Source organism: Triturus cristatus, chromosome 8 (genome assembly GCF_964204655.1).
Source record: "Triturus cristatus chromosome 8, aTriCri1.1, whole genome shotgun sequence".
Taxonomy (NCBI): Eukaryota; Metazoa; Chordata; class Amphibia; order Caudata; family Salamandridae; genus Triturus; species Triturus cristatus.
The window spans coordinates 591977598-592005079 of NC_140591.1; the positions used below are offsets into that span (position 1 = coordinate 591977598).

A 27482-nucleotide genomic window follows, 5' to 3' on the forward strand; every position below is an offset into this window, starting at 1 on the left:
CATTCTGTGTGGGACACAGTCGCACAGGTGCTGCCACAGTGTCCAGAGGAGGCCCAGGCCGTGCTCTCTCGTGCAGTTGCCGAAGGGAGAGACGTAGCCAAGTTCACCATACGATGTGAACTGGAAACCGCTGGGCAGGACAATTTCAATGTTCGTAGCCCTGAGACGCTACGCCTGGCTGAGGTCCACTGGCTTTTTGGGTGATGTCCAAACTACACTTTTGTACATGCCCTTTGATGGCCATCGCTTGTTTGGTGACAAAGCAGACAATGCACTTGAGCGCTTTATGGACTCCTGGGCTACGGTCAGGTCCTTGGGCCTCGCTTCTTCCTCCCACCCCCACAGTCTGCTTTTCGCCCCTTTCGTGGCTACGGAAGGGGTGCCCCCGCCATGTTCTGTCCAGAGCCACAGGCCAGCCTCTGTGCGGCTTGGGACGTGGGACCCATTGTTGTGGGTCTGGGGGCCAGCGGGCTGGCCAGTCCACCAGTACCCCCTCCGCAGCAGCCTCCAAGCCCTCCTAGTCCTACCTGCAGGCCGACCATTTGCCAGTGGGCGGCAGAATCCGCCATCACCTCCCCCACTGGCTCAACATCACGTCAGACAGGTGGGTTTTGCAGATACTCCCTCCCCTTCAAGACTACCCCTCCATCCATTCCACCTCCATTCCATCGCATGTCGGAGGATCACTTGGCCCTTCTCCGCCAGGAAGTGACGGCTCTCTTGGCCAAGGGAGCCATTGAGCGCGTTCCTGCCCCAGAAGTTGGTTGTGGTTGTTATTCCCACTACTTACTGGTGCCCAAGAAGGACAAGGGCCTACGTCCTATCGTTGATCTCAGGAACGTCAACCGCTTCCTCTGAAATGAGAAGTTCAAAATGTTGATATTGGCCTCGACCCTGGAGACTGCATGGTAGCGTTGGACTTGCAGGACGCCTATTTTCATATCCCCGTACTGCCTGGTTTACGGTAGGCCACGAGCATTTTCAGTTCACTGTGCTCCCCTTTGGCCTAAAGTGATGGCGGTGGTCACAGCTCACCTGCGCAGATCAGGTGTTCCAGTCTTGCCCTATCTCGATGACTGGCTGTTGAAGGCGGGCATGCCCCAGGCTGTCGTCTCTCACCTCCAGACTACGGCCGACCTCCTACATTCGCTGGGGTTCACCATCATTGTGCCGAAGTCACACCTGATTCCCTCTCAGAAACTCCTTTTCATTGGAGCGTTTCTGGACACAGCGCAGTTTCAGGCTTATCCTCCCGAGCAGTGAGTCTGGGATATTTGGGCTTACAGCCTCTATCCCGGGTTTCGGTCAGACTGACCCTGAGGCTTCTTGGCCTCCTGCATCCTGCTGGTGGACTATGCCAGGTGGCATATACAGGCTCTGCAGCGTGACCTGAAGCTCCAGTGGGCACAGCATCAGGGAATCTTTCCGATTGCGTCCAGATCTCGGAAGGCACTGCACACCAATTGCAGTGGTGGCTAACAAACCAGAATTGGGTCAGCGGCAGATCTCTTCCCCAACCGGAGTTCACAGTGGTGACTGATGCATCACTACTGGGGTGGGGAGGCTGAGATCAGAGGCCTCTGGTCTCCGGCGGAATCCGGGCTCCACATTAACCTTCTGGAGCTCCGGGCGATTTGTCTTGCACTTAAAGCATACCTTCCTTCTGTCAAAGGAAGAGTACTGCAGGTATTCACGGCAAACACCACCACCATGTGGTACTGCAACAAACAGGGCGGGGTGGGGTCGTGGACCCTATGTCAAGAGGCTCTTCGCCTTTGGACATGGCTGGAACATCAGGGCGTGTCCCTGGTGGTTCAACACCTGGCAGGTTCTCTGAACGTCAGGGCGGATGAACTCAGCCGCCGGTGCATGATTGATCAAGAATAGCGTCTTCACTCAGAGGTGGTGCAAGGTCTATTTCAGCAGTGGGAAGAGCCTTGGTTAGATCTATTCGCCACCGAAGAGAACGCGCAATGTCAGCAGTTCTGCGAGTTGGAGTTTCCAAGGCGGCACTCGCTAGGTGACGCTTTTCGTCGCGAGTAGAGTTGCTGTCTTCTATACGCCATTCCGCCTATACTACTACTACTCAGAGTGCTGAAGATCCAGCACGACCAGGTCCAAGTCATTCTTGTGGCTCCGGACTGGGCACAAAGTGTCTGGTATCCCGGGCTCTTGCACATGGCCATCTATGCTCCCATCAGACTGCCCCTTCGGGAGGATCTTCTGTTGCAGCAGGGAACGGTCCTCCACCCGAACCTGTCCAGCCTCCACATCCTTGCGTGGTGATTGAGCGGCGACAGTTGACAGCTTTCAACCTTCCTCCCGAAGTCTGTAACGTTCTCTTGGCAGCCAGGCGTCCCTCCACCAAAACAGTATACGCCTGTAGTGTCTTGCATGGCTCTGCCCTTCTGGCGTGGAATGTTGTGTAAAGAACTGACATCAGCGTGCAGGGGTGGCATCTAAGTAGATACCACAACGTCATTCCTTCCATCACGACGCCAACGGCAAACGTGGAGTCGACTGACGCCATCTACCGACGAGCAGGGATACTGCTAAAGAAATATTCTCCGGATCCAGTCTGACGCCTGGGGGTAATTCTAAGGTGAGTAATCCATAACTAATATATGTCTCTTACAGATACATCGTTCCCGAAGGTAAGTAACTTGTTTTTCTGCAATGTGATGCATAGCTTACTGTTCTAAAGCCCTTCATTGCAATTGTAGTCTATGATGCTATCCAGTGACACTGTCAGCATCAAGGTTTCAGGCGTCTGAGTCTGCATCCCTGCATGAGGCCAGACGTCCGTCATTCACAGGCATAGATGCCAACCTTTCCCATTCGTCGCAAGGTGGGATTGGATGCAAGCATGTGTGATTTGGGCCCTTGTCCTAGGTAATGGTGAGTGTTATAATGGTAATCTTGTGTAAATGTTTATTGTGCTGAGACCCCTGGTCACGCTAACCTCCCCGACGGTGATACCCCAGGTCCTGGCTGCAGGTTGCTGGCCCCATTAGAAGTGGAGATGCTGTATTTGTTGCTCTGTGAAATTGATCCAAAAGACTTGCAAGGTTTCTGGTACTTTGCAAAGTTGATCCAAATATCTCAGTCAAACACAAAGGGAGAAATATGTGCTTATAGTAGACACAGTTGCACACTGTATGGCTTTGAACCTGGCCCTGTCTTCATGCCCTTAACATGGGTACCAAAAACATGGCTGTATTTACGAACAATGAATGTTAAAAAACGTTAAGTTAATGCATGTCCGCAATATAGTTCCTCTTTTATTTCACATATTTTACTTAATCTTGCATTCCCCAAGAGGACTCTTAATACTCTTGTATAGGGCATACTTTGAATTGTGCCAAGTGTTAATGAGAGGTTTTGATTGAAAACTCTAACGCTGAGGCTGAAGACAAAACAAAGTGTCTGTTAGTGGATTGGCCTGTCTGTACAGCACACAGAACAATGGTCATGTATTCCAGGTGCAATTGAAATTCTGTGAAATGTGTGTGAAGGGGGTACATAGACGTCAAAATAGTTACAAGGCAAAAGTAAAAGAAAATAAAGTGCCTAAATTTGAGTGAGTGCAGTATGTTTGGGGTGGTGCAGTGAGGGAAATGCGAAGAAGTGGCTTCGGGGGAGAGTGGAAAGAGGATGCTGAAGAGCAAAGAGATGAGGTTGAAGATGTGCAGATGGATAAGATGTACAGAGAAAAAGGGCATACATATTGAACATAAAGAACACATAACTGAAGTACTCCTTCCACAGGCCTCGATAGGTTTTAATTAACAGTCTCACAATTTCAGAATTTAAACATTTCCAATGCTAATTGTTTGTAAAAAAATTCTTGTTGTTTTTCATTTAACTTAAACAGCTAGAAACCATTGACCAAGTCAATAGCACTGGCAGGTTTTAGGTGTGTCAGTTGTTGTTTTATATATCTGGATGCAATAACCTATCGGAGAGAAACTAAAATACCAGTCGGTGGCACACTATGGGAATCACAGAAAATGTATTTTACATGTCCCCTTTTAGAGAGCCCCCACTTTTTTCATCCCACTTAAAGACCTGTCTGCACATATTTCTATATGACTGATTGCAGATAGCAGCTATGGGTGCTTCCCAAAGTCTGGTTAGAGCATTTTCTTCCAAAGTCGATCCTGCATGCAGTGCAAGACATTGAAGGGCCTGAAGTTGTTAGGTTGTACAATGTGCACATTACACTAACTGTTCAACATATTATTGTAGTAAGATATGGGGCAGTTTTTAATGTTTAATATTTCAAGACTATACGTTACCACTGCTTTATAAACCTTGCTTTATCACTATATTCTTTTGCTTTAAAATGAGCCGTTTGGCAATCTTCTTTTCAATGTTTTGCTCGGAAGGAAGGCTTCTCCAGGCCCAGTGTTTTTCCATTAAGCTTGCTCCCTTCACCCGCTAAATAAGTCATACACAACTTTTTCGCCTCACCACTTTCAAATCGCACCAGCTGCCACCGGAAAGTACCTTTCACCTATGGAGAAGTAGTCTTTCTTCTGTTTCTACTTGTGATTAGAGCTTAGGGATAGAAGGGGAAATAATTAACTCCCAACCTTTCATGTCATCTTATTTTCATCTTTAATTTTTATGTACATACTCTTTTGGTCTAGTGCAAGATTTTTGGCAGCCGAGATTAATATATGTTTATTGGTATTCCCTAAAGAAATCATGGATAGCATCCAATTTCTCATTAGTCATCGCACAAAATTTTAAATAGCTGGAATGTGTAATTTATTAGATGTAATTATTGTGGCCTCTTATGACGAAGGAATCAGACATGCGCCATTTGCTGTTGGACCGCACATTTTAATCAAACATAATATAGCTCACATGTTTGTTAGCTTTACTCACTCAGGTACTGAAGGTGCAGTAAATGTCTCAAAATACACTTTCCAGGGGAGGGGCTGGCTTTTCTGTAGGAATTCTTGGGATACTCTGTTTTCTTGATGAGCTGGAAGGTCCATTTGTGGTGGCCCTGGACACGAGACCACCGAGCCTAATGGCGATACGTTGCTTATTTGCTGATCGCCCACTTTCACAGGGCCGCTTATTTATAAATGGAGGACGAGGTGGACAGAAGAACTTTGGGGACTGCGCGGGCCCCTGCAAAGATGGTGGGCAAACTTCTTTGTGGTGATGGGTTGGGCCCAACTTGAAATGGTGGTTGTAAGGTGAGATGGACAGTGTGGTGGACAAAGTTGGTGAAGTGTTGTTTGCCGATTTATTGTTGATCCTTGGTACGGGGTAGCATGATGTTGAGCTGTTTTGTAGAGCTGATGGCCTCCACTGCACACCCCTCTATCACTGGCGTAACAAAACTTGAGGGGGCCTCCCTGTAAGGCACGTGAGGGGTCCCTCTCTGGGCTCAATCAGGAGCTCTGCAGCCAGAGTGCTATGCTGAGGAGGCCCCCTGGAGCTTAGGGCTCCCCCGCAGCGCGGGGGCTGCGGGGGGGGGGGGCTGTGTTACGCCCCTGCCCTCTATACCCTCTGTTCACAGTTGTTAAGCCTTTCATGGCAGAGGATTGTTGGGTCCACCGTCCAGCATGAAACTATAAGTTATCCGCTTTAGCGCCGGGACACCTCGGTCGAGGTAGCTGACGCGCTCTACAAATGTCTTATTATTACTATAAGCCCGAGTCTGAAAGCGGATGAAAGATGGAACTAGGCATGCAGAGGCTGTGGAATGAAAAAAGTGCAGGTAGATATGTCCTGTGAAAGGGCAGATACTCTTGGCTGGAGGAGGAGAAGTCTGGGGGAGAAACAAAAGTAACCCTCCTCCCCCACTAATGCACAGGTGACAGGAAAGGAAATCCCTCGTTGCCACATAAAAAATACACTGATAATGATAATTGCAGAAGCTACACTGTGGTTTGTCACCGGTGTAGTCTCAGATTTCTTCCATAATCAAACTTAGCTGGGATTGCCCCTACAATATTCATTAGTTAACCTTTGTTCGCCGTGCATTCCAATGCTGGAAGTGTGACGTAGGATGTGCAGATACAGAACACGTTGTATTTCGCTTTATTGCACCGATGGCTCACCAAGGGCGTCATTAAGTGATATGAATGTTTGCCTTGGAGGGAGGGTAAAGGAGCAGCCACGCTCCTGGCAGATGACTCATCCTGGCGTTGCGTGTTGTGCAGTTTTAACCAATCACTGTCGAGATTTCGCTTACGTGCAATCTACGTGTTTTTCCTTTTGCTGTTAACCAGGGTTGGTAATTCATTTATGAAATTGCCTGTGATGGATGTTTGTTATTTTTCCTTCCTGATAGAGAACAGGACAATGAAGCATTTTTATTTTATGTTTTTAGTAAAGTATTGACCCTATCACATTTCTTTTTTCATTGGTTCATACAGTCGATATTTTCTTTAAGTTTTTGAACACGAAAATAAACTACAAACGCTAGTGATTTTGGTCGTGTTCTCCTCTGTTATGCTACACGAATTGGTGGGACAACATAAAATCTTGAGTTGATTTGCACAGTTTCCTGCGTTACGTAATGCTGCTCTACGTAATGTGCTTACTCACGCACATGTACATACACACACACACACACGCACTTTCTCCCTCTTTCTTTCTCTTGTATGTCACACACCTCGCTGGGAAGTAGCAGTGCCTAACGGAAGGCGAAAGCATAGGTACGATTCATGATCATTTACAGTGAGGCCCTTAACAAGTGTGGGTTGCTAGTGCACTTTAAAGAGTGTGCCTTCGATTTTGTTCTGAATTGCAGACACGCAACGTCTGATTCGCCCCAACTTGGACTTCTGGAGCTTTGGCGTACCCATGCTCTAAATGCATATGCAAATAATGGCTTGGGGCAACTTGCAACAGTTGCAGCCTTGTTGAGGATTTCAAGGATTTCATTTCTCGAAGTTGGTGCTAGCTGTGTCATTTAAAGATGTATTCAATTAGCATGATTTCTCTCTTCTGCACCTTTTTGTCTTACTGTCCAAGTATCGTTCAGTAGCCAGTCTGCAGTGTGTGACATAATACACTGGATCAATTAAGGTCGATTAAGATCAATCTCAACCTTGGATAGGGTTTACTGGATGGTGGAAATTGACTCTCCATGGATCAGCATGGCCTAGTATTTTTCACTTGATTAAGAAAAAGCATTTTTTTAAGATCACAGACATTTGTAAAAAGAGTGATCAATGTTGACAATCAAGTGAAAGTAACAGTACGCAGAGTGCTCTTTGGTCCTGAAGAAAGCCTCAGACCTAAAGGGCAATTGACTTATGCCTGAAACATGTTGACTGTATTCTTATTAATCCTACACGCAGGTGACGCAAATAAAAACAATGGTGAAGCAGTCTGTATTTCTTTTTCCACGTTTTCACCCCTCTCTGTTTTCTTTTTCACACCTTATCACTACGTGTTGCACATATAGAGTCAGAAAGAGCTCTTCTGGAAAGAGTTGTAGCCCACAGTGGTATGGCCATTTGATCCATGTGAGGTGGTGCCCTATGATGAAGCATACCACCCAAGGGTTGGAGAGGGCCTCTGTCCTTTAAACAGAAGGATTTAAAAGTGAATCCTTGACACCATAAACCCCTTCCAGGAGACAAGTTCCCCACCCCCCTGCTTTAAAACTGCATCCATAATGACACTCAAATCTCCACACTGACAACGTGCTTTGGTGCCTTAAAAGGTCGCAGTTTATTCAACGTAACATATTTATACATTTGCAAAATCATGGTTATCCAATTGCTCTGTTAGCATCCATGCTAACGTATTTCATTGTCTTTGCAATCATTTATGTTGCTTTGTGGACCCAGCCTCCTCAATTTCCAGGGACGGGAGGGGCCACCTGTCTGGGCCTCCGATTCACAGGTCTAGGCTTCAACTTGCTACCGATTTGGAGGGTGTACGTCGGGACCTGCCCAAGCTGCAAGTGCCGTCCCACTTGCCCTGGCCCCTTTGTGGGCCCTCCCTGCTGCCCGGGGCCCCTGCCGTGTGGCATCCCAAGGACCTTGCTTGAGCATCTACTCTATCCATCCTGAGGCTGAGTCCTTCCATTTTGCTCCCTCGGTACCCCTGCCGTGAGGCATCCCAAGGGTCCTGCGGGAGCATCACATCCACTCTTTCAATGGCGGTATGCCGTCCTTGGCTCCTTCAGTGCCTCTGCCGTGACGCATGCCAAGGACACTGTAACCTTCCATCTACCTTTTAGAAATTCTCTTTTTTTTTTTTCTACCTTTCTTGTATCCCTTCCGCCTCACCTCTACCCTCGCGGCTGCGATGCCCGCTTCTTCTGGTGTGGGTGGGTGTGATTCCTTCTCTCTACTGCAAGGGGGGGGTTATGCTTAATTGGGCCTGTTGCCCCCTATTTATCCCCCCCTTGCTTTGTTAGCTCGCCCCCGGATTAGGGGGGGGGGGGTCCGAGCTCGCCCTGGGGCTGCCAATCCTGGTCACCACCCTCAAGCGGGCTATGCATATGTGCGGTGTGGGGCTTCCCGCCTCCGGCTGGCGTTTGGCCCTCACTGGTTCCAGCTTCCACTTCCCCGGCCCGGGTTACGATAGGACATACATACAGTATCCACAGTCACACTTTTGTTCTCTCACACCCTAGACTACTAGTTGTTGAACCTTCGGTGAATCTCCTCAGCGGTAGAGGAGCAACCCACAGTTCTAGGTATTATGCAACCAACCATTGTATATGACCTTCTAGGTTACCCAGAGTCTACAGAGGAGCAATTCACAAGAATTGGCATTCTGTGGCCATCCACTATACATGCTTTCGTGGAACAGCCCAGCAGCATCAGAGGAACAACGCATGGTAATGGGCATTATGCAACCAACCGTGTGCTTTGGAGCTCTATTCTGCACATTGGTAAAGTAGAAGACCCAAGTTTGAGAACTAAAATCTGGGAAATCCCGACTTGGAACGACCACTACTCTATGTAACCTTCTATGTTTCACCTAGAAACTAATATAGCCTTCGAGCCTGACGTTGTGGGCTCTACAGGCCATTAAAGGCCTGCTCCAATGTTAAAGACCTGTGCCGAAGACGAAGGCCTTTAAAAAGGGAGCAGACTTTTAATGGTTGTTTAAGCCCGCTACAGAGGGCTCTAAGGCTATTGGAACATTCTGCCTCTAGAGGGCAGAAAGTTCTAATTTGTAAAAACAAAGGCCTCTCTGATCCCGAGGGGTTTTAAATCTGCGTGGGCTCCGAGAGGCCTTTGTTCACAGCAATAGCTGAGAAATGAAAAGAATGATGGAATGTTGCTCTCCCGGCTTCTACTAGCCAGTAGAAGCCCTCAGCGCTCCATTGTCCCTAGTGGAGCACTCAACATTCCAGTGCTCTAATTAGTATTTCGTTCTGCCAAGTTCTCCTTCCCCTGGCTCTCTCACATTTAACCTTTTGGTTTTGGCCATGGATTTGATTCAGAACAAATGGCAGGGATAGCAAAAGTGACATTACGCACTCTTGGAACGTATTGATTGAGCCTTTGTACTACACTTAGCCTGCTAACAACCTCTTCTGTGCCCCTGCTTTCCAGAAGATGGGCAATGAATGGAAACTGCTGACCGGAAACCTGGCTCTTAGAGCCCCGTTTACTTTACTTTTTTCTTTGTCTGCCTCAATGATCACTGAGACCAAAAGTAGCAAAGACTGTGCAATGGTGTCCAAAGGCAAGCCTGAGATAGCAGTTTCTGCATCTTATATGTGATGTTTGTTTTGACTCCTGAATGAATGAGCTTGTGTGTGTGTTAAGAGCAGGGGTAGCCCTTTCTCACAAAGTTATCATTTTCAAGAGGTTTTAATTTTGCTAATATTCTTTCCCCAGTTGCAAGTTTGTGAGGGATGCCCATCCGCTTGCAGTTATTAGGGCTATGCAATATATTAGAACATTGGAATGTTGAGAGCTCCACTCAAGACAACTGAAAAACAGCGGCCTATGTGAACTGGTATAGGCACGCTGCTCTCAACATTGCAATGTCCTAATACACATCCTCTGCCTTTCTCTAACCCCTGACTCTCCAAAATATATTAATTAGGCAGAGGAAAGCAAAAGGCAGAGACATCCAGGAGGACACACACAGCCTTCTCCATTCCCTCCTCCTGTAGCTCAGTGTCACGGGGGCTTCACAAGGAGGGAGGGGTGAATGCTGCTCAGCTCTTGGGTCTCTCTTGCTTGACTGAGCTACAAAAAGCTGTTCAGCCAAGTCGGGGAGAACCAGGGGCTGACTTTAGCCCCCTTTCACAGGTCTTGTTGTGAATTTTCAACAGCTAACCGTTGTGGTTCTGCGCATGGCTGTTACTTGTAGAACATTCACAGCAAGAGCTGTGAACAAAGGCATTGGAGCGGAGCAAAGGGGTATTTCAACCCCCTTGAGGTCCGAGAGGCCTTTATTTTTCTAAATAAAACAGTCTGACCTCATGGGGCACAATGTTCTAATAGCTTTATAGCCCCCCATAGCTGGGCTATACTGGCCATTAAAAGCCCGCTTCGGCTCGGGCCTTTACGCTGGAGCGGGCCGTTAATGGCCAGTATAGCCGGCAACCGTGGGCTATAAAGCTGTATAAGAACATTGGAATGTTGAAAGTTCCGTTGAAAACAGTGGAGCGTCTCAGGGCTCATAATGGCTGGTGCAGGCTTTCTGCTCCGGTATTACGTTTTGTGTTTTTTCTCTTTTTGACTTGGAACATTTAATCCTCAGTGGTTGAGATGTTCTAATAGCCACATAGCCTTTATGCCTCGGGCTATATCGGTTCTTAAAGCCCCTCTCCATCGTTATTGGCCCTTGCCTGCGTCTTGGGCATATAAAGGGTGCAGAGCCTTTAAGAACTGGTTTAGCCCTCTGCAGAGGGCTCTTCTATGTTCTAGAACCGAAGCCCTAGATTGCTGTTAGGTGAGCCACAAAATGTTAGTGTACTTTGAAGGTAACAGCAACAATATGTCTAACTTATGTTATTTCAGGTAAATAAAATGAGTACCTTTGAGTTGGGTAATGAGTAATAGTAACATCTATTATGCAAGTGACAATTTCAGCATGTGCAATGTGCTATGCATAGGGATGCGGCAGTTGGAGTCCAGTAAATTAATAATGAGGGTCAAATCATGCCGCATTTTATCCTGTTTAAAATGAAATTAACCACAGATTGTATGGCATGGAAGCAAATTAACTGCATTCCATTAAAACTGCCCTTTTCGCCTGCCAGAGTGAAATGGTTTTTGTAAAACATGTATATTGTTGCACATAGCAGAAAGCAAGTCTCTTTGTACTCCTCTGAACCCGGAAGAAACATTGATGGCAGCCACTTCACTGAAAACAATGCAGGTCGGTTGCGCTTCTTTTAACCCTTCACCCCATAAAGATATGAAAATCATTTTACATAACATTGTGAATTGCACCCAGAGATTCAAGGTACTGATTTACCAATAGCAATGTTATGCAAAAGGAAGGACACACCTAGATGGATTGTATCTGGGTGAATATAGGGACATTGACTAAATCCTAAGCCCTCTAATTCCACCACCAGTTGTTACCTGCATCAAAGTATCTTTTGCATTGCATAATATTGATAATATTGCTCAATTGCAATGTTGAGTAGGGACAATGTGTTTTTTGTAACACAGTCTGCTACTACCAGTACATACCCTCAGTGCAAGGTTTTACACAACAGGCACCTTTAGGGATGAAAAGGACAGAACCCAATGAAGAGTGATTTTGCTCTTCCAGACCGGTCCGTTAATGCCCTGCCCACACCAATATACGCAAAAGAAACAATTGATTGACGGAATGCTGGACAATGCAAACATTCACCCCCAGTCACAAGGATCTGGGTTCAATCCATCATTCTTTTGTTCACCAGACAAACCCAGTTTGGACCCAGCCATATGCAAATCAGTTTTGACCCTGTTCCTTGTAGGAGCAGTCCAGCCCGAACTGCCAAGGCAGGTCCTCCCTGGACCAGAAACAAGCATCCTGGGACCGGTTTCAGGACATCACCCTTCATCAGCCAGGCTAGCTTGAATCCAGTGGTGTAGTGAGCACGGGACCCACGTCTGGGCAGACCCTTCCCACTTAGGGCTACATATGCACAATAAACAATTGATTGCCAGAATGCTGGACAATGCAAAGATACACCCCAGTCACAAGGATCTAGGTTCAACCAATCATTCTTTTGCTCACCACAATATGGCATCCTTGACCAGCCCTAGAGTTTATAGTGCTGCTGTTTTGAATAGCTCTCCTAAACCGATACGGTTAAATGAGCAAGGGTGCATGCGGAGGCGCTTTCCAAGGGGAGATGAATTGGGCAGCCACGAGGCTCTTGAAGAGCTTGACTCGTGCTGCAGCCTATGCAGGTAGGCATTCATTTTCCAGAAGCAAGATTGCCCTGCTTGGATTTTCACAAATAGGTGGTGAACGAACCACATACGAGCTGTGCTGAGCCCCCTCTGTAATGGCTGACCTGGTGACAATCCGTTAACCTCCTTGGTCAGTTTTACAGTGGCTGTTTCTCCCGGCTGCGTGATGGTGTGGGAGATGAGGGTGGCCGCTGCACAGTCGTATTACTTCTCGATGCCTCACTCACTAGTCCGCAGGGAGTAGAACAGAAAAGGGGAACAAGGGTCGTTCCCGAGCTCTGTGAAAAGGCGCACGATTTTCTACATAAAAGTGAGGGGAAAATATACATAGAAAAACAAGGGAGCACAACAATGGTGTAAGTTGTCCTGCATCCTGCCTGGGTATTATGAAAGGAAATTTCTTTCAGACGCACAATACACGAATGTATTACCATTTGTAGGTTTATGCGATACTAATAATGGCAACGTGTGTAGTCTGCAAGACAAACGTAATTGTGTCACGGTATTTAATAATAGGAGATAAAATCTTTTTTTTTGTTGTTGTTTTTTTTTAGTTTGCTGTGGTTATTTAGCCACAGTATTACTTGCATTCCAAACTAATGAAAGTAAGTGTTTGCTCTGGAATATGTTAACGTGCTGAAACCTGATTTATAAAGGTGGGTGCTGTTGTGTCCTGCGAGACACGTTCTAGTGTCTCGACAGACCGAGTTAGTAGCCACTCCCCTATGGGAGTGGGCACACTTGCACCCCCACACACATCCCTCACAGGCGTCACGAGTGACATGACCCTGTCAATAAAAGGGCCGAGGTGCACGTGCTTGTGGCCAGTTGAGTAACCATAACCACGGTGTCTGTATCTGTCATTAAGCAGCATGTGGGCCTAGAGCACACAACACGACATTGGCGACGAGGGGGCTGTGCCCGTGCGTGCAGCAGCCCGGCTGACGGGCGTGGGGGTTAGTGCTACCCATGTCAAGGGCACCCCTCTGCGAGCTGGCGCCAGACACGCCCAGAAGGCTGCGGGCATGAGAAGGGCCAGAGGAGAAGGTGATCGGGAGCCCACTCCGCACCTGGTGTGCCCGTTAGTGCGTGGCGGCACACGACGGGAGCCCACCCCGCATCCGCGGCAGAAGGTGAGCCCAATGCGGGAGGACAGAGAGTGGAGTAGCTAACCACTCCCCCCCCCACCCCCCCTCCTCCCCGCCCTCGCAAGGGAGATAAACTGTGCCCCTAATAGAGCCAGCTCATGCCCCCAGCGCAGCAAGCGAAGCAGAACAGGCTGCGGCGACTGCCTCGTGTGCGGGCGAAAGTAGAAGCAGGGTGTGGAGCCGTGGTGTGACCCATGCCATCGACCTGCCGAGGCGCCTCAAGAAAGAGGAGCGGGTGCCCACCCCGCATCAGCAGAGCCCCGTCTAGTGTTGAGCAAAAGATGTGCAGGTGCTTATGAGGATGGGCCACCCTGGCTGCAGGCTGCGATCACAGGGGTGACGGAGTCCCGTGGAAGCACCCAGCCGCAGCTCTGACTGCTGCCTGAATTGGCGGCACCGCAGGACAGCAGCGCAATCCAACAATCTGAGGAAGCCTGTGTGCCTCACCCTTCACCTACGCCGCCCGTAGTTGAAAGAGAGACTCGCCGGGAGAGAAGGCAAGGGAAGGGCCGAGCTACGAAAGAGACTGTGTGCAGCCAGTGCTGCTGAGACATTGAACCGAGAAGTCGGAAAGGGGACGTGGTGCCCCTCCCGTATGCACTGAGGGTGCAGTGTATCACCCTCCCTCCCCGCACAGACTGAAAAGGAAGTTTACCAAGAGGTGGCGATACGCCGAGGAAGAATGACCTGCCCCATTGTAAACGGAAACGGAAGATGTTTTTACTCACCGGTTGTAACGGAGGATAGCCGTCAGGTCAGCGAGCAAGAGACTGTTGGGAGGCTGGAGGGAGCACCCACCACGAGTTGCTCACCATTTCCTTGGTCCCGGCGACGCTCGCGGGGGCATGACAATATCTGCTGCACCACAGAGCGTGTCGGGGTTTCGGAAAGGAACAAAACGGCCGCGGAAGAGAAAGCCCTGCAGCGCCACTTAGTGATCATCTTGCGGGAAACAAGTAAAGTGCAACAGAACCGGGACACAGGGAAAGATTGACTGGGGCACACAGTTGCCGCTGAGAGAGAGGTAGTTCCAGGATGATGAAGACAAGTAAAAGGGAAACACATCAGTGCCAGGAAAGAAGTCTCTCCATGTGTTTTAAGAGGATAGAAGAAAACACAGCACCAAGCAAGTGTGCAACCACACAGGAACAGCTGCTACAGTTCCAGGAGTGAAAGACTGAACGGAATGCGCAGCAAGCACATCCAGTGAAGCACACGACGGTCGCAATCGGAAGTGCTCCGAGAGGCGACCAGAGACGAGGTCAATTAAGTGGTTGTGCAGACCACGCAAACGACAGCTACCACTAGCAAGGATAGAAGCTCGATCAGACAGCAACGCCTCAAAGTAGCTTCCCCCCCACCAAAAAAAAGCACAAAGACTGGTGCAGAGCGTGCACCCCCAGCGGCTGCCCAACGCCACCACAAGTGAGAAGAGAGAGCCACACACCCCTGGTGGTGAACGACTACCACCGCAAGGAGGGAGAATAGGCACGCCCAGTGCCAGAAGAGGGCGCCCAAGAAAAGACAAGGCATGCACAGTCCGAGGTGCATGACAAATGCACCCAGAAGCGCGCCAGCATGGGTAAATGCCCAGGAGAGAAGGAGATCACTCCAAAGAAAAGAAGCACTGCTGGAGACAGCAGGTGAGATCCTCTACATCTCCACACCAGCAACGGAGCACCGAGTGGGCCAAACACAGCACAGTGTCCTCCCACACACTGCCTCAAAACAGAGTCGTCGGTGACCCAAGACAGGCAAGAGGAGAGTCGCACACTCCAAGTGGCCAACCACTACCACAGCTCCCTACTGCCCGTGGAAGTCATTCCCAGAAGAGGGAACACCCGGAGTCGGAGCTTCAAGAAGCTGCCTGAAGAAGGAGCACCCGAGACGAGTGTCTGCTCGCCACGCAGCAAAAAAGAGCGACAGAAGTCTCGCCCGCATGGTCCAGAGACCATTGAAGTTGATAGGCCCTGTTGGCCTTGTTGGGACATGGTGCATTTCACTGCACCCGGAGAAGAAGCAAATAAGAAGGGTGACACTCCTGACACCTGGAACAGCCGGACAAACATAGGTGCGCACAGGAAACAAGAGGAGAAGCACGAGGACTCATAGTGCGACAAGCCTAGAGCACACCCAGAGACGTCTGACAGCTCCCAAGGCGGACCGGCGTCCCTGGCGACAGCCCCAAGGGAGAACCAAACATAAGCCGCAGCAAGCGCAAACCGTGTTGCTCCCAACGCTTCACAGTGCGACCGTCCAGCCCCGAGTGTCGGCAGTAGAATCGGATGGCGTCCCTGCTCTTGTCCACAAACGCCAGAGGTGAAAGAACAGCTTCAGCAAGGTAAAGACAGGCAGCTATGATGTCCCTCCAGAAACCTCCTCTCCTAGCTGATCATCGCCACCTGTAATCCAGGCCCAATGGCAGCTACATGATCAGTGCCATGTGCATGACACCGCACTCAGCAAGACACGTGGAAGTGTGACCGGAGGGCCTACACCAAGAATCGGATTACCGACTGAGGTCAGAAGGGGAAGTCGTGAGTGGCCAGACGATGAAGAGAACCCAAGCTACAAAAGGAGCGAGTCCTGACATAGCGACAGCAAGGGAAGAGGGTGACAACCAGAGAAGGAACTGGCAACTGCACAGCGGGAGTCCGAGAGTAAGCCGCACAGCCTCCGCGAACCGAGTTTCAAGCCTCGCGTTTCTCAGCGTGTCTATCACTCCCCTGTCATTGAAGTCCCAACAGCCCAAGAAGTCCAAGTGCACAGATGCAAGTACATGGACATGGAGGTACCTGGCTACTCCCTGCCTCAGGTGATAGACTCCAGACTAAATGCCTGCAACCATCAAGACAAGTCATCACCCGCCATCGTCCATATTCACCACACGGCTGGCAATGCCATCATGCCAGTCCTCATCAAGTGCAGCAACCGACACCATCTTGAATGCAAATGGATTGGAGTTCTACACTGTTGCCAAACGTGCCGACCAGCAAAACCCTGCGGCGGCGAAAGCATGCCCCGACCAAGACCCACACACCCTTGAGGTTTGTGCGAGCTACTGGGTACCGGCTCCCCTGTGGTCCTGCAGCTGCCCCCAGGTGGCACACACGAAGCCCCAGTGCAGCCTACAAGCAGTCCCGTGGCAAACCTAACGAAGGGCCTCCCCAGACGGGAGAGTCGGAAGAGACATTGCCCCACCGACAGGTCACGGGATACAGCAAAATAGTCTAACAGAGACTTCAGGAGATCCTGCAGCACTCCCTTGAACTTTCACCATCGACTTCAACCATGATCTTGACGCACCTGGTTAATGAACTGTTGTTACCCACCACATGCCATCCTCAATGTGAGCGAAAGGAAGCCACCTGGGACCAAATTACATGTTTCCACCGGCATGTTACTAGAGTGCAGCTGACCTCTCCAAGCAAGCGTTCGTGTCCTGAATCACTCAGGTTAAATGATGAGTGCCGGCTGAGATCGTCCTGCTACAGTCGGAGTCACCAGTCCTGGTCTGCTGTCTTCCGGATGCCTGGACCGAGAAGCTGATGGACCCTGTGGTATATATTTCATGGTTGTTTATCCCTACAGGTTGGACTAGGGAGCCCCTGTTTTTATTAAAATTTGGGAGGAATGTTGTGTCCTGCGAGACACGTTTTAGTGTCTCGACAGAAACAGAGTTAGTAGCCACTCCCCTATGGGAGTGTGCACACTTGCACCCCCACACACTTTCCTCACAGGTGTCACGAGTGACATGAGCCTGTCAATAAAAGGGCCTGGGTGCACGTGCTCGTGGCCAGTTGAGTAACCGTAACCACGGTGTCTGTATCTGTCATTAAGCAGCATGTGGCCTAGAGCCCACAACACGACATGTGGGCCACTGAAAGCTCAAGCCTTGCTCTGGCTCAGCTCAAGGTCCTGTGGAACCTCGAACCCATAACGAGCCGAACTTTCGTGTGACTTTTGCCTCCCATCATTCTCAACCCAGGATGTGACATTTAGGGCTGGGGCTGTCGTTTTTGGAGGCGGGGAACCAGGCTTGTGTCTCGGCGTTGGCAGCAACATCCTGTGATTGTGGTCAACTCACTCTCCCTGTGGCAAAAACCGATGCATGTGACCTTGTGTAATGTAGCTGGTGCTCATTCAAAGCAGCCCCAACACTTTCGGGTCGAGTTTGCGCTATTTGAAAATCCACAAATAGATAAAAACAAAGCCTTACCATAATACTGGTGAATTTGTACAACGTGAAAACAGAAAGCCTCGATAAAACGCGACTTTCCCACTTAAATTGTATGATCCTGGGCAAATTTATTCACCAAAGCTCCTTTTTAGGTCTCGCCTTCGTGGGCTGCTCTCATGCGCAGTCTCACTGGCGAGATTGAATGTTTTTAAGTATTTTCTGTAAAGGGCTTTAAGCCCCGTCCCTCTTTTCCATTGGCTGGCGTCACTGTTTATGCTAAACAGTGGCCAACCATTGGAAAAGAGCTGGTAGTGACATTTTCGTTTGACTTTTTGAGCCGTCCCATTTGGACGGGCTCGTCTGACTTCCGTGCGTCATGAAAGCTTTCTTGTCTTTATGGGGCCATGTGTTAGAAACACATGGCCCCATAAAGACAAGAAAGCTTTCACAACGGACGAAAGTGAAAGCGGACCGTGCTTGTTTTACACGCAGTAGTGGCAAACATTGTATGGGTCACTGAAAATGCATAGAGGATCTTAACCAAAGTAAATGTGCTTGGTGCTATTGTTACTGACACTCTGCTAACCCAAACAGATAGTGTGTGTACCACTGAACACGCAAACAAAATTCCAATGAAATGTATGCATGTTGCCACGTAAGTACAAAAAGCGTGCGGGTCACTCAACAGGTGTAGGAATGTAAAAAATGAATGGCAGCTGACGGTGATTTTTCAAACCAAAATTGCAGCTCCGCGGTGATGACAAATGTGTTGCATGATGATGCAAACAAGCGAGCGCCCACCTAACAGTGTGGCCATTCAGAAACAGCGCGAGGGATCTATTGAAATGGAGTTGAGCTGAAAAATCAAGCAAAGGTTGAAACCACGAGCAGTGAGTAGAATGCAGCGAGTGGCACGTGTGTGTAACCTCCATGCAACTCTTGGAAGGTTATAATTAAATAGAAAGTAAATACCTCCAGCTCATGTGCCGAAATGATGACTTGCGCAATCCTTTACATTAACTTATCAAATGCTCCTTGCCGTGTAGTTGATGCCAATAGAGAAATAAAACATCAACAGGATTCCTGCTTGAATAGGTATCGCACATGTGGGTTGTTAGAAGAAAGGACTCTGCCAAATTGTGGAAGCGTACACACCACAATACCATAAAGTATTGAACCGGATACTTTAATCACTTCCCGCTCAGAGCAGCACCAGAAACTGACTGCCAATCAAGTCAAACCATCACATTCCATGATAGAATGTAGAACACATTACCACGGAATCGAGTCAGGGATTAATGTTAAATCACATTTAGATAAAGGATCATAACCTTTGCACAAGCATACAAAAATATTACCAGATCGTAAAATTGTTTACATTCCAATACAAATTGTTGGTTGCATCATAGAGAGCTTATTTTGAATTCATATAAAATACAGTGAACCGACATCCATCCATACAAAGCCATTTTTTCACCTGTGCATGAAGTGTTATGGAAAAACCCACATAAATACGCAACAAACTACTATAAGATGCACCGATGAACTCTATCCCTTACTGGTGCCCTATATCAAGCAGCAACAGACCACTTCCACATTATGCACTGGAAAATTTCAACATTTACTCAAAGTGATTCGTCAAAAAAGGTGCATTTTCATCATTAGCTTAACTCTGGATAGACATTTTCCAAGTACCATTTGAAAGGCTTGCAACTTAGTTTCTTTTTCAGATCCAGGCGGCTCTGTATACTGTATGAAGAAGGTCAAAATTATATTCCAGACGAGGACATTCACTTTCATGTTCAATTACTTAAAAAATGTCTTTCAGGGGTACCCTTTTCCTTCCTCCTTACTTAGGCGTTTCTCACTTGCTACAGCAGTAACATTAGCACAAGGTTCACAAAATGTAAACCGCTGACAATTGGGGCAGTTACTTATGGTCCGTCAGTGGCCTTTAGGGCACAGTCATTAGCATTTGGCATTGGCAATAACCTTCAGTTACATTTTTAGGTGGTATTTTCACGAAAAAGATCTAATTCTTCTGGTCAATCGAACAATAATAGTGGTTATCCTGAGCCAGCGCTTAATTGGTTAAAAAAAAAAAAAAGAATTAAGTGCCAGAGTTCTCGTCGGGAGGACAATGCACCTTGAACCACACATTGCATAATTGCCACGCTGCCAATAATAGTAGCAACACAACACAAATCAATATACTCCTACAAGAGTGACAATTCGAACTATGTCAGGCCTCCAAAGCTATAAGAATGGCTTAGGCGGCACTAAATAGTGATTTTTAATGTATATTGAATTCCTAGTTTGCTGTGATTGTGGTCATCTCTAAATTAGCCAGACAGCCCACTTTGAGGAAGACTGTCACAAGTGCCACTGGCTCAAATTAAGCACTGCTCAGGATAGAGATATAATGCAAATCCACGTACAATTCTTTATGAATATTTAACAGCACTCGGACACCCTAAATGGTATGGGCTGCTGTAAATAAAAATAATACATATATTGACTGGAGGCCTACTCAAAGTCAAGCAACGCTTTTTCTTGAAGGTCATCACATTGATAATGAGTCTACTTTTGAACTAGCAACAGTGAAAACTGCTACAGCATGCTTCAGCTTATAATTTACATACTCCATTTATTTCATCCCATTTTAATTGCTTGCTGAAATCCATATCTTTAATTAGGCTGGAGTGTGTTCGAAGACTGGAAAACTGTTCGCGCACTCAAAATTAAGAATGAGCTTTACCTTTGATTGGGACTACAAACCAGTGTTCAATGTGAATATTGTGCAATCTTCTGGGTTGGATACTGAAGGAATATTAAAATGTATAAGCCATACTATGTTTAGTTTTCGAGTTTAAAAATACTTTATTCAGGGGTATTTGCGAGCCGCCGCTGCTGCCGGCTGCCTCACCATCTCCGTCCCCCTAGCCGACCCCCTCCCCCAGCCATGGGCCCGTGGTTCCCCAGTCCCTGATCTGTTCTCATTCCCCTCTTCAGAGTTTGGCGATTGGTTGGGGTCCCCCACTTAAGGAGCGCGTGCTGTCACTTGGGATTGCGGGTTGCCTTGCGGGTGTGGTTGTTTTTGTGTTGTTGTGTTTTGACAAAAGGAAACCGCATTGTTGGTTTGGAGTTATGTGGCCTGCACTACTGATATCTCCTGATTTACCCTTTTTGCACCGCCAAGAGATTTTTCTGTATGTATGTCATATGCTACTGCCACTCTAGCGGCCGGCCAGACGGTTGTAGGCCCATACTTGTAACTATTTGAGATTGCAATAAACGGTTTCAAAAAAAAAAAAAAAAAATACTTTATTCAGATGCTCAAGTCCATCAAAGTGGGGACGGTGTAGAGCAACAGTGTTTAAAATTAATACAATGAATAAAAGAAATAACAAGCATTTGCAATGCAATAGGTCTCGCATTTACGCAAGTTTAAGCTATTGGCATTGTAAATGAAAATGCCTTTTTTTTAAACATAAATAAAAGGCATTGTCATTTACAATGCCAATAGCTTAAACTCGCGTAAATGCCAGACCTATTGCATTGCAAATGCTTGTTTCTTTATTATCGCACATGAAAGCAGTTTAGAATATGTGAGTTCAGAATACCAGTCGTTCCAAAATCTGTTTGATTTAATAGAATACAAGATAATGTTGCTCTATAAGAGTGCGAGTCATACACAGGGTTTATTTACACAACAACTGTTTTGCTTCTTAGTTCACTGATGGTTCATGTGTAACATTTATCACTATAAGACTTCTCAATACAGGGGTATAATGTGTTGTATTGATGTCAAAGCTTCTATATGTTAAAGCGAAACACTGTTTTGAATTTTGGAGACACTATCATATTTTACATGATGTTTAGTGTTTGATTTGCATAGCAAACGTTTTCAGGGCTCGGCTCGTTCAAAAGGGCTCTAAGAGCCAAGCAAGACCCATAGCTAGTCTAGCTATCCCTGTTAATTAGTTGGCTCGCCCACCTCTATTGAATCATCATACCCACTTTAGTAACTGGGTATGAGAGTGGGCTTGGGTGTATGAGGGTTGGTGGCAAGTGAATAGTTTTGCATATGCCGAGGTGCAGTCTTGAAAGTTTGCCACGACACGTGCATGCGTTTGTGTAAAGGTGTTTTATCCTATCACTTATGTTCCATTAGTATGAAGAATTCAAAGCTGAAGAACAGAGCAGAATCAAAAATCGGGGGCAGGAATTGAGCCCCACGATGTACTTCGTGAAGCAGACCATCCGCAACGCCTGTGGCACCATCGCTCTCATTCACGCCGTGGCAAATAACCAGAAGAAATTGGAATTCGGTGAGTAAAGCCCATCTTTCAAGATTGAAATTCTGCCTTTTTCCTACTTGTCACTAGGTGGCGCACGTGCTCTTTCAAAGGCGCTCCCTTTGGTTCATTACTGAAGAATGTGCCTTTCATCTGCAGCAAAATGAATGCTAACGAGGAACGACAGTTCGGAAAGAGATTTATATGGAAGTTTATAGCAAATGGACCAGTTCTGGTCACCGTAACAGGGTATTTTTTGTTCCCCTCTCGTTTTTCGGCAACGTTCCATTCCAGCCCAGTTAGCATTGTTGACTTAACATTTTTTACGCTTGATCGAATGTGGTTCCTGAGATGCCCTAAAACTGTTTTTTTATTACCAAATTCGGGGGTGGTGTTAATTTGTCACCTTTACCTACCAGTGGTCACGTATAATCTCTCTTTAGGCAAGGCGGCTTCCTCTTTTCCGTTAACAACTGAGAACAAAAGAGGTAACTGCCCAGCATATGGTTTAATGAGTGTCTGTTCTGCCACGCAATGTTCTCATCCGCATGTTTAGATGGTCCTTGGCATTTCAGTCTTTCAAATACCTTTCCAGATTACCTACAGAGGTGTTACCTGGCAGCGTTTGTACGACGCCTGCACCTCGTCCAGCTATTCGACTGGGATATTGATTCATTTTGTTCTCTTCAGTGAGGAGGTATGGGTTAAAATGGTCTGCTTTCCATCCTATCTGTGCCCATACACAGTGCTTTAAATGGGAAAAAATAAGTGTAGGTACTCATTATATTGAGCTAGAGGCGTGGCTAGTGGGCGGGGTTAGAGGCGGAGCGAGACATGATGATACTAAGACATTTCTATTGAGTATTCATTTTGCCCGTGCAATTCCTCTGATTGTAGTTTCAAGCTTCCCATATATGCGGATTAACAGCTGCATATGATAATAAAGAGTGGTGTGAATACCTGCTGGGAGCAGGCCCTAAATCACAATAGAAGGAGCTTTAAATGGATGCAGTCAAGCCACCAACAGCACTATTCGGGCTCATGATCAGCGCGCCTCGGATCAAGAAAGAGTTTGGAATGGCAGCATTAATCATGGGTACTCCGCCAGTTGCAGGACATACAAAAACATTTGAGAAAAGTATCAATATAAACAAAACGTGTTAACTCATTTCACAAAATAAATTCCTAATAGGATATGTTAAGATTTCCTTGTTTTGTAATATTTGCAGGCAGACCGAACAGACAGGGTAATAATCGGGCAAACAGCCAACCTGTCCAGGGATTCATCAGAGAAGCGCGGAATAGGTCTGCTGTTTGTAACCATGACTGGAATATTCATAGGAGACAGTCCACTCTCTTTTATAGATTCTATCACACCTGTTAGCCAGCTGTTTTCCAATGACTACCACACCTGTGAAGCAGCTGTCTCTTATGCGCTAGCCAGTTCTCTTCCAAAGACTATCACCCATACGAGACGGCCAGCTCTCTTCCAAACACTATTACAGATATGAAACAGCCAGCTTTCTCCCAAGGACTTGCTGCACCCTTGTGAGACATTCAGCACACTACCAATAACCATCACACCTGAGAGACAGACGACTGTCATGCTGTACTTCCAGCATGCTTTTGAAACAACCAGCTCTCCCTATGACTATCTCACATATGAGATCTACTTGGTAGCTTTTGGCACAAAACTTCTAATACACACAGAAACAAGCAGACAATGCACACACAAAAGCATTGCACGCATTTCTTTAAAACTACCTCCTGAGGGTGTCCAGATTCTCTTCCTCTCTGAGCTTGCTTTCTCTCCCACACTCAAACATACACAGAAGCAGGCAAATGCGCGCGCTCACACTCCCTCTCTCTCTCCCTCCCCCTCCCTCTCCCAAAAAGGTTCACTTCGAATTGTTAAAGCAAGCACAGTGTAAATGTGCTTGACAGAGAACGGCCTTAATGGGCCCTTCTTTATCAAACACAGCACGGCCTGAAAATTCCAAACAGGGACACCCCTTGCATAACGCACATGAGCTAGAGAGGCGCTTTGGCTGTCAGAGTGCCATACAGATCTGCTGCACTCTGACTGCCTCGAGCCTCGCAGCACTGGCACCAATTACATACATGCCAACATTACAGAAGAGCAAAGTGGGAGACTTTTTAGGAAAAAATCGGGAGAATGGGGCCTTGAATCGGGTTACTGTTATGTATGGGCTTTGGAAGTTTGCCGCTGCAGGGTCGGACATTTGAAACGCAAATCAACGTTTGTTTCTTCATGGAGCGCAATGGCAGGCAGAGAGAGAGGGCGAGGCAAGTGTTGTGCACTGGCATGGCAGATTGCTGGCAGTGCATACACAACCCCCTTCCCCCCCTCCCCCCCCCCCCCCCCCCCTGTGTGGCACCCGGGCTGAAACAGCTTCCCGGACACTCACACAGCCCCTGGGTACTTAACAGGGCTTTTAAAGACCATTCGCTTGTTAACGAGGCTTTGTTGGTTTTTCACCCCTTCTGGAGCCCCCGCATCGCCACTCTGACTATTGCTGGAAGAATTAGCACGTTACACAATACCAAGCCCTGTCAGCTGAAACCCAGAGGAATCGGGTTTCTGGATGCTTGAATCGGGAGGCGGGAGACTAGCCTTGAAATCGGTAGTCTCCCGCCTGAATCGTAAGGGTTGGCATGTCTGATTGGCTTACCTTCAATGAGTACCGGTACTCTCCTTAGCAGCGGAGAAGTGCCGGTACTCTGATCGGTAAAAATAAGAAGTGCCGGTACTCAGTACCGGTGAGTACCGGCCCATTTAAAGCACTGCCCATACATATATAATTCTCTTTAGAACACCGGAATGTTGGGCACTCCATTGAAGACAATGGAGTGCTTTGGGCTTCTAATGGTTGGTAGAAGCCCGGTGCAGCAACTTTCCAATGTTTGTTCACAGCTGCTGCTGTGAACAAAAGGCCTCACCAGCCGTGGGCATTTCAACACCCTCGGGCTCCGTGAGGCCTTTTGTTTTACAAATTAGAACATTCTGCCCTCTTGGGGTGTGTTGGACCCGGCCTCGCAGAACGGCCCTCCGTGCACCCGCACCACCGAAACCTGGTACCTGCAGCCCCAACCACCCGGCCCAGCCGTTCCTTCCTACCAGAACACCCGCACCCGGCCCGGACATCCTCGTCCATGGCCTCTCTCCTTTCGGCCACCCCGGGCCCGCATGCCCACTTCATGCGTCAAGATGGCCGCCCGGCCCCAGCGCGACCCTGGCCTAGAGGCGCCACTCCGGCTGGAGGACATCACACTTCCAGGGGGATGAGAGAGGGAGGAGCAGTTTCTATCGCACCTCTGGACTCCCCTGGGACGATGGGTTTCGATCGGCCCTCCGGCCTCCCTGAGAGCTGGCTCCACGCCTGCTGGGTGTCTGGGACTCCTCCCGCCCCGGCCCTGAACGAGATCAAAAGACAATAGCAGGAAACCCCGACAAGCGACCCCCAGGTGACAAGACCCCTGCCTCCACCGACCCCGGACATCAAAGAGGGGTCGACCTATAACAAGGGGTGCTCTGGGTCGGTCCGGCAGATTCGACGCTGGAACAACGTAAGCCTGCTGAGTGACTCGCGGCTCCTGGAAGATCGTAACACCTCTGAACTTGTGCCTAAGCCTGCTGAGTGACTCGCGGCTCCTGGAAGATCGTAACACCTCTGAACTTGTGCCTAAGCCTGCTGAGTGACTCGCGGCTCCTGGAAGATCGTAACACCTCTGAACTTGTGCCTAAGCCTGCTGAGTGACTCGCGGCTCCTGGAAGATCGTAACACCTCCGACTTTGCGCCTAAGCCTGCTGAGTGACTCGCGGCTCCTGGAAGATCGTAACATCTCCGAACTTGTGCCTAAGCCTGCTGAGAGACTCGCGGCTCCTTGAAGATCGTACACCTCTGAACCTGTACCTGAGCCCGCTGAGTGACTCGCGGCTCCCCCAGACTCTCACGGTCCCGCCGGACCCCGACTACGACCCCGTATCCCCCGGCTCGAGGATTGTGAGCTGTGCGCCGGATACGTCCCTGCTTGAACTTTTGCCAAAGACTGTCCCGCTACCCCCCTACCTTTCCGAGACTCTTGAGCCTGTGCACACCTTGTACATATTTGCCGTGATAACCTACTTGATAAAGATTGTTTCTGAGAATAACCGGTGTGGTTACTCTGTGTCGTGTGGTGCCAGAAGTACGATCCTAGCTGCGAGATTCCTCCCCCTGGGGAGTCTCCCGCCAGTGCCCGGCTACGATACTTCGAGGGTGGGTCTCAGGGTAGTCAGGACCCCCTTCCGGGCTCCTCTGAGGTCACCGTCTAACATTGGTGGCAAGCGACGGGATTCGGGCCCATCACCTAGAGATCGTACCGTGAACAACGGACGCACTACCGACAAGGATGGCAGAAGGAAGCGCCATGAGCCCCGCAGAAACCAACGCCAACAGGGTGTTCCAGGTGGAGCATCTAGAAGAATATACACACAAGGAGCTGAAGCAATTTTGCAAAGAACTTAAAATCGCTACCACTGGTCTCAACACGAAGGAAGATTTGCAGAAAGCACTGAAAACTTGGGTGGAGACCGGGGCCTCCCGCCCGGAAGGCACGGGGGAGCGCCCCGACGAAACCGAACCTCCCCAAAGTGAAAGCAGCAGCAATCAGGTGCGAGGAGGCGTACCAGACGGGGGCTTCTCCCCAGAAGAACTCGCGGACAGAGAGAGAAGCCGCAATCATGAACTAGAGCTGGCCAAACTCAAAATTGAGGGCGAATTGAAGTTAGCGGAAAAAAAGCTAGCGGTAGAACAAATGCGTGTACAAGGCGAACTGGAGGAGAAAAAGCTCCAACGGGAGCACGAAGGAAGGAAGCTCCAGCTGGAGCACGAACGCAGCTTAAAGGAACTCGAGCTCAAGGCCCGAAACGAGGAAGGGAGGCCCCCAAGTAACCAAGAGACGGCCTCCCCAGCGGAACAGAAGGTCCACATCCCGAAGGATGTGGTCAAGGAATATTATAAAAACGATGACATTCAGCAATGGTTTCGGGCCTACGAGGTCGCCATGACCTCCCATCGGATCCCGCAGAAGGACTGGGGGGCGGGGCTGTGGGGGCGGTTTCTGAGCGAAGGAAGGGACACCCTGCTCGACCTACCCCTCTCCCTGCAGACCTCCTACAGCCACATGAAAGAGGCTCTACTCACAAGATACGGCCTCACCCCAGAAATGTACCGTCAACGGTTCCGGGACTGCAGGAAGATCCCGGGCACCACCTGGGTGGAATATGTAAACTTTTTCAGTCGGGCCTTCGATGGGTGGACCAAGGGCAGCAAGGTCACCACCCTGGCCGAACTCACTGATCTCATGTTGTGGGAACATCTAGCTGCGAACTGCTTCGTAGAACTACGTCAGCATCTGCTGGACAGTAAGCTCACAGATCCCCGGAAGCTGGCTGTGGAGGCCGACCGCTGGACCAACACCCGGG

The 27482-nt window shown here is 48.5% G+C and overlaps 1 protein-coding gene across 2 annotated transcripts in view; it reads left to right on the forward strand.

Annotated features, from left to right (window-relative positions):
• The window catches only part of UCHL3 (ubiquitin C-terminal hydrolase L3), a 397999-nt gene that overhangs the window by 153724 nt on the left and 216793 nt on the right, over positions 1-27482 (forward strand). For both annotated transcript variants that reach the window (XM_085622017.1, XM_085622018.1), the window contains exon 3: positions 21871-22027. In XM_085622017.1, the coding sequence (XP_085478143.1) occupies positions 21871-22027 (157 nt within the window). The remainder of the gene's footprint in view (positions 1-21870; positions 22028-27482) is intronic.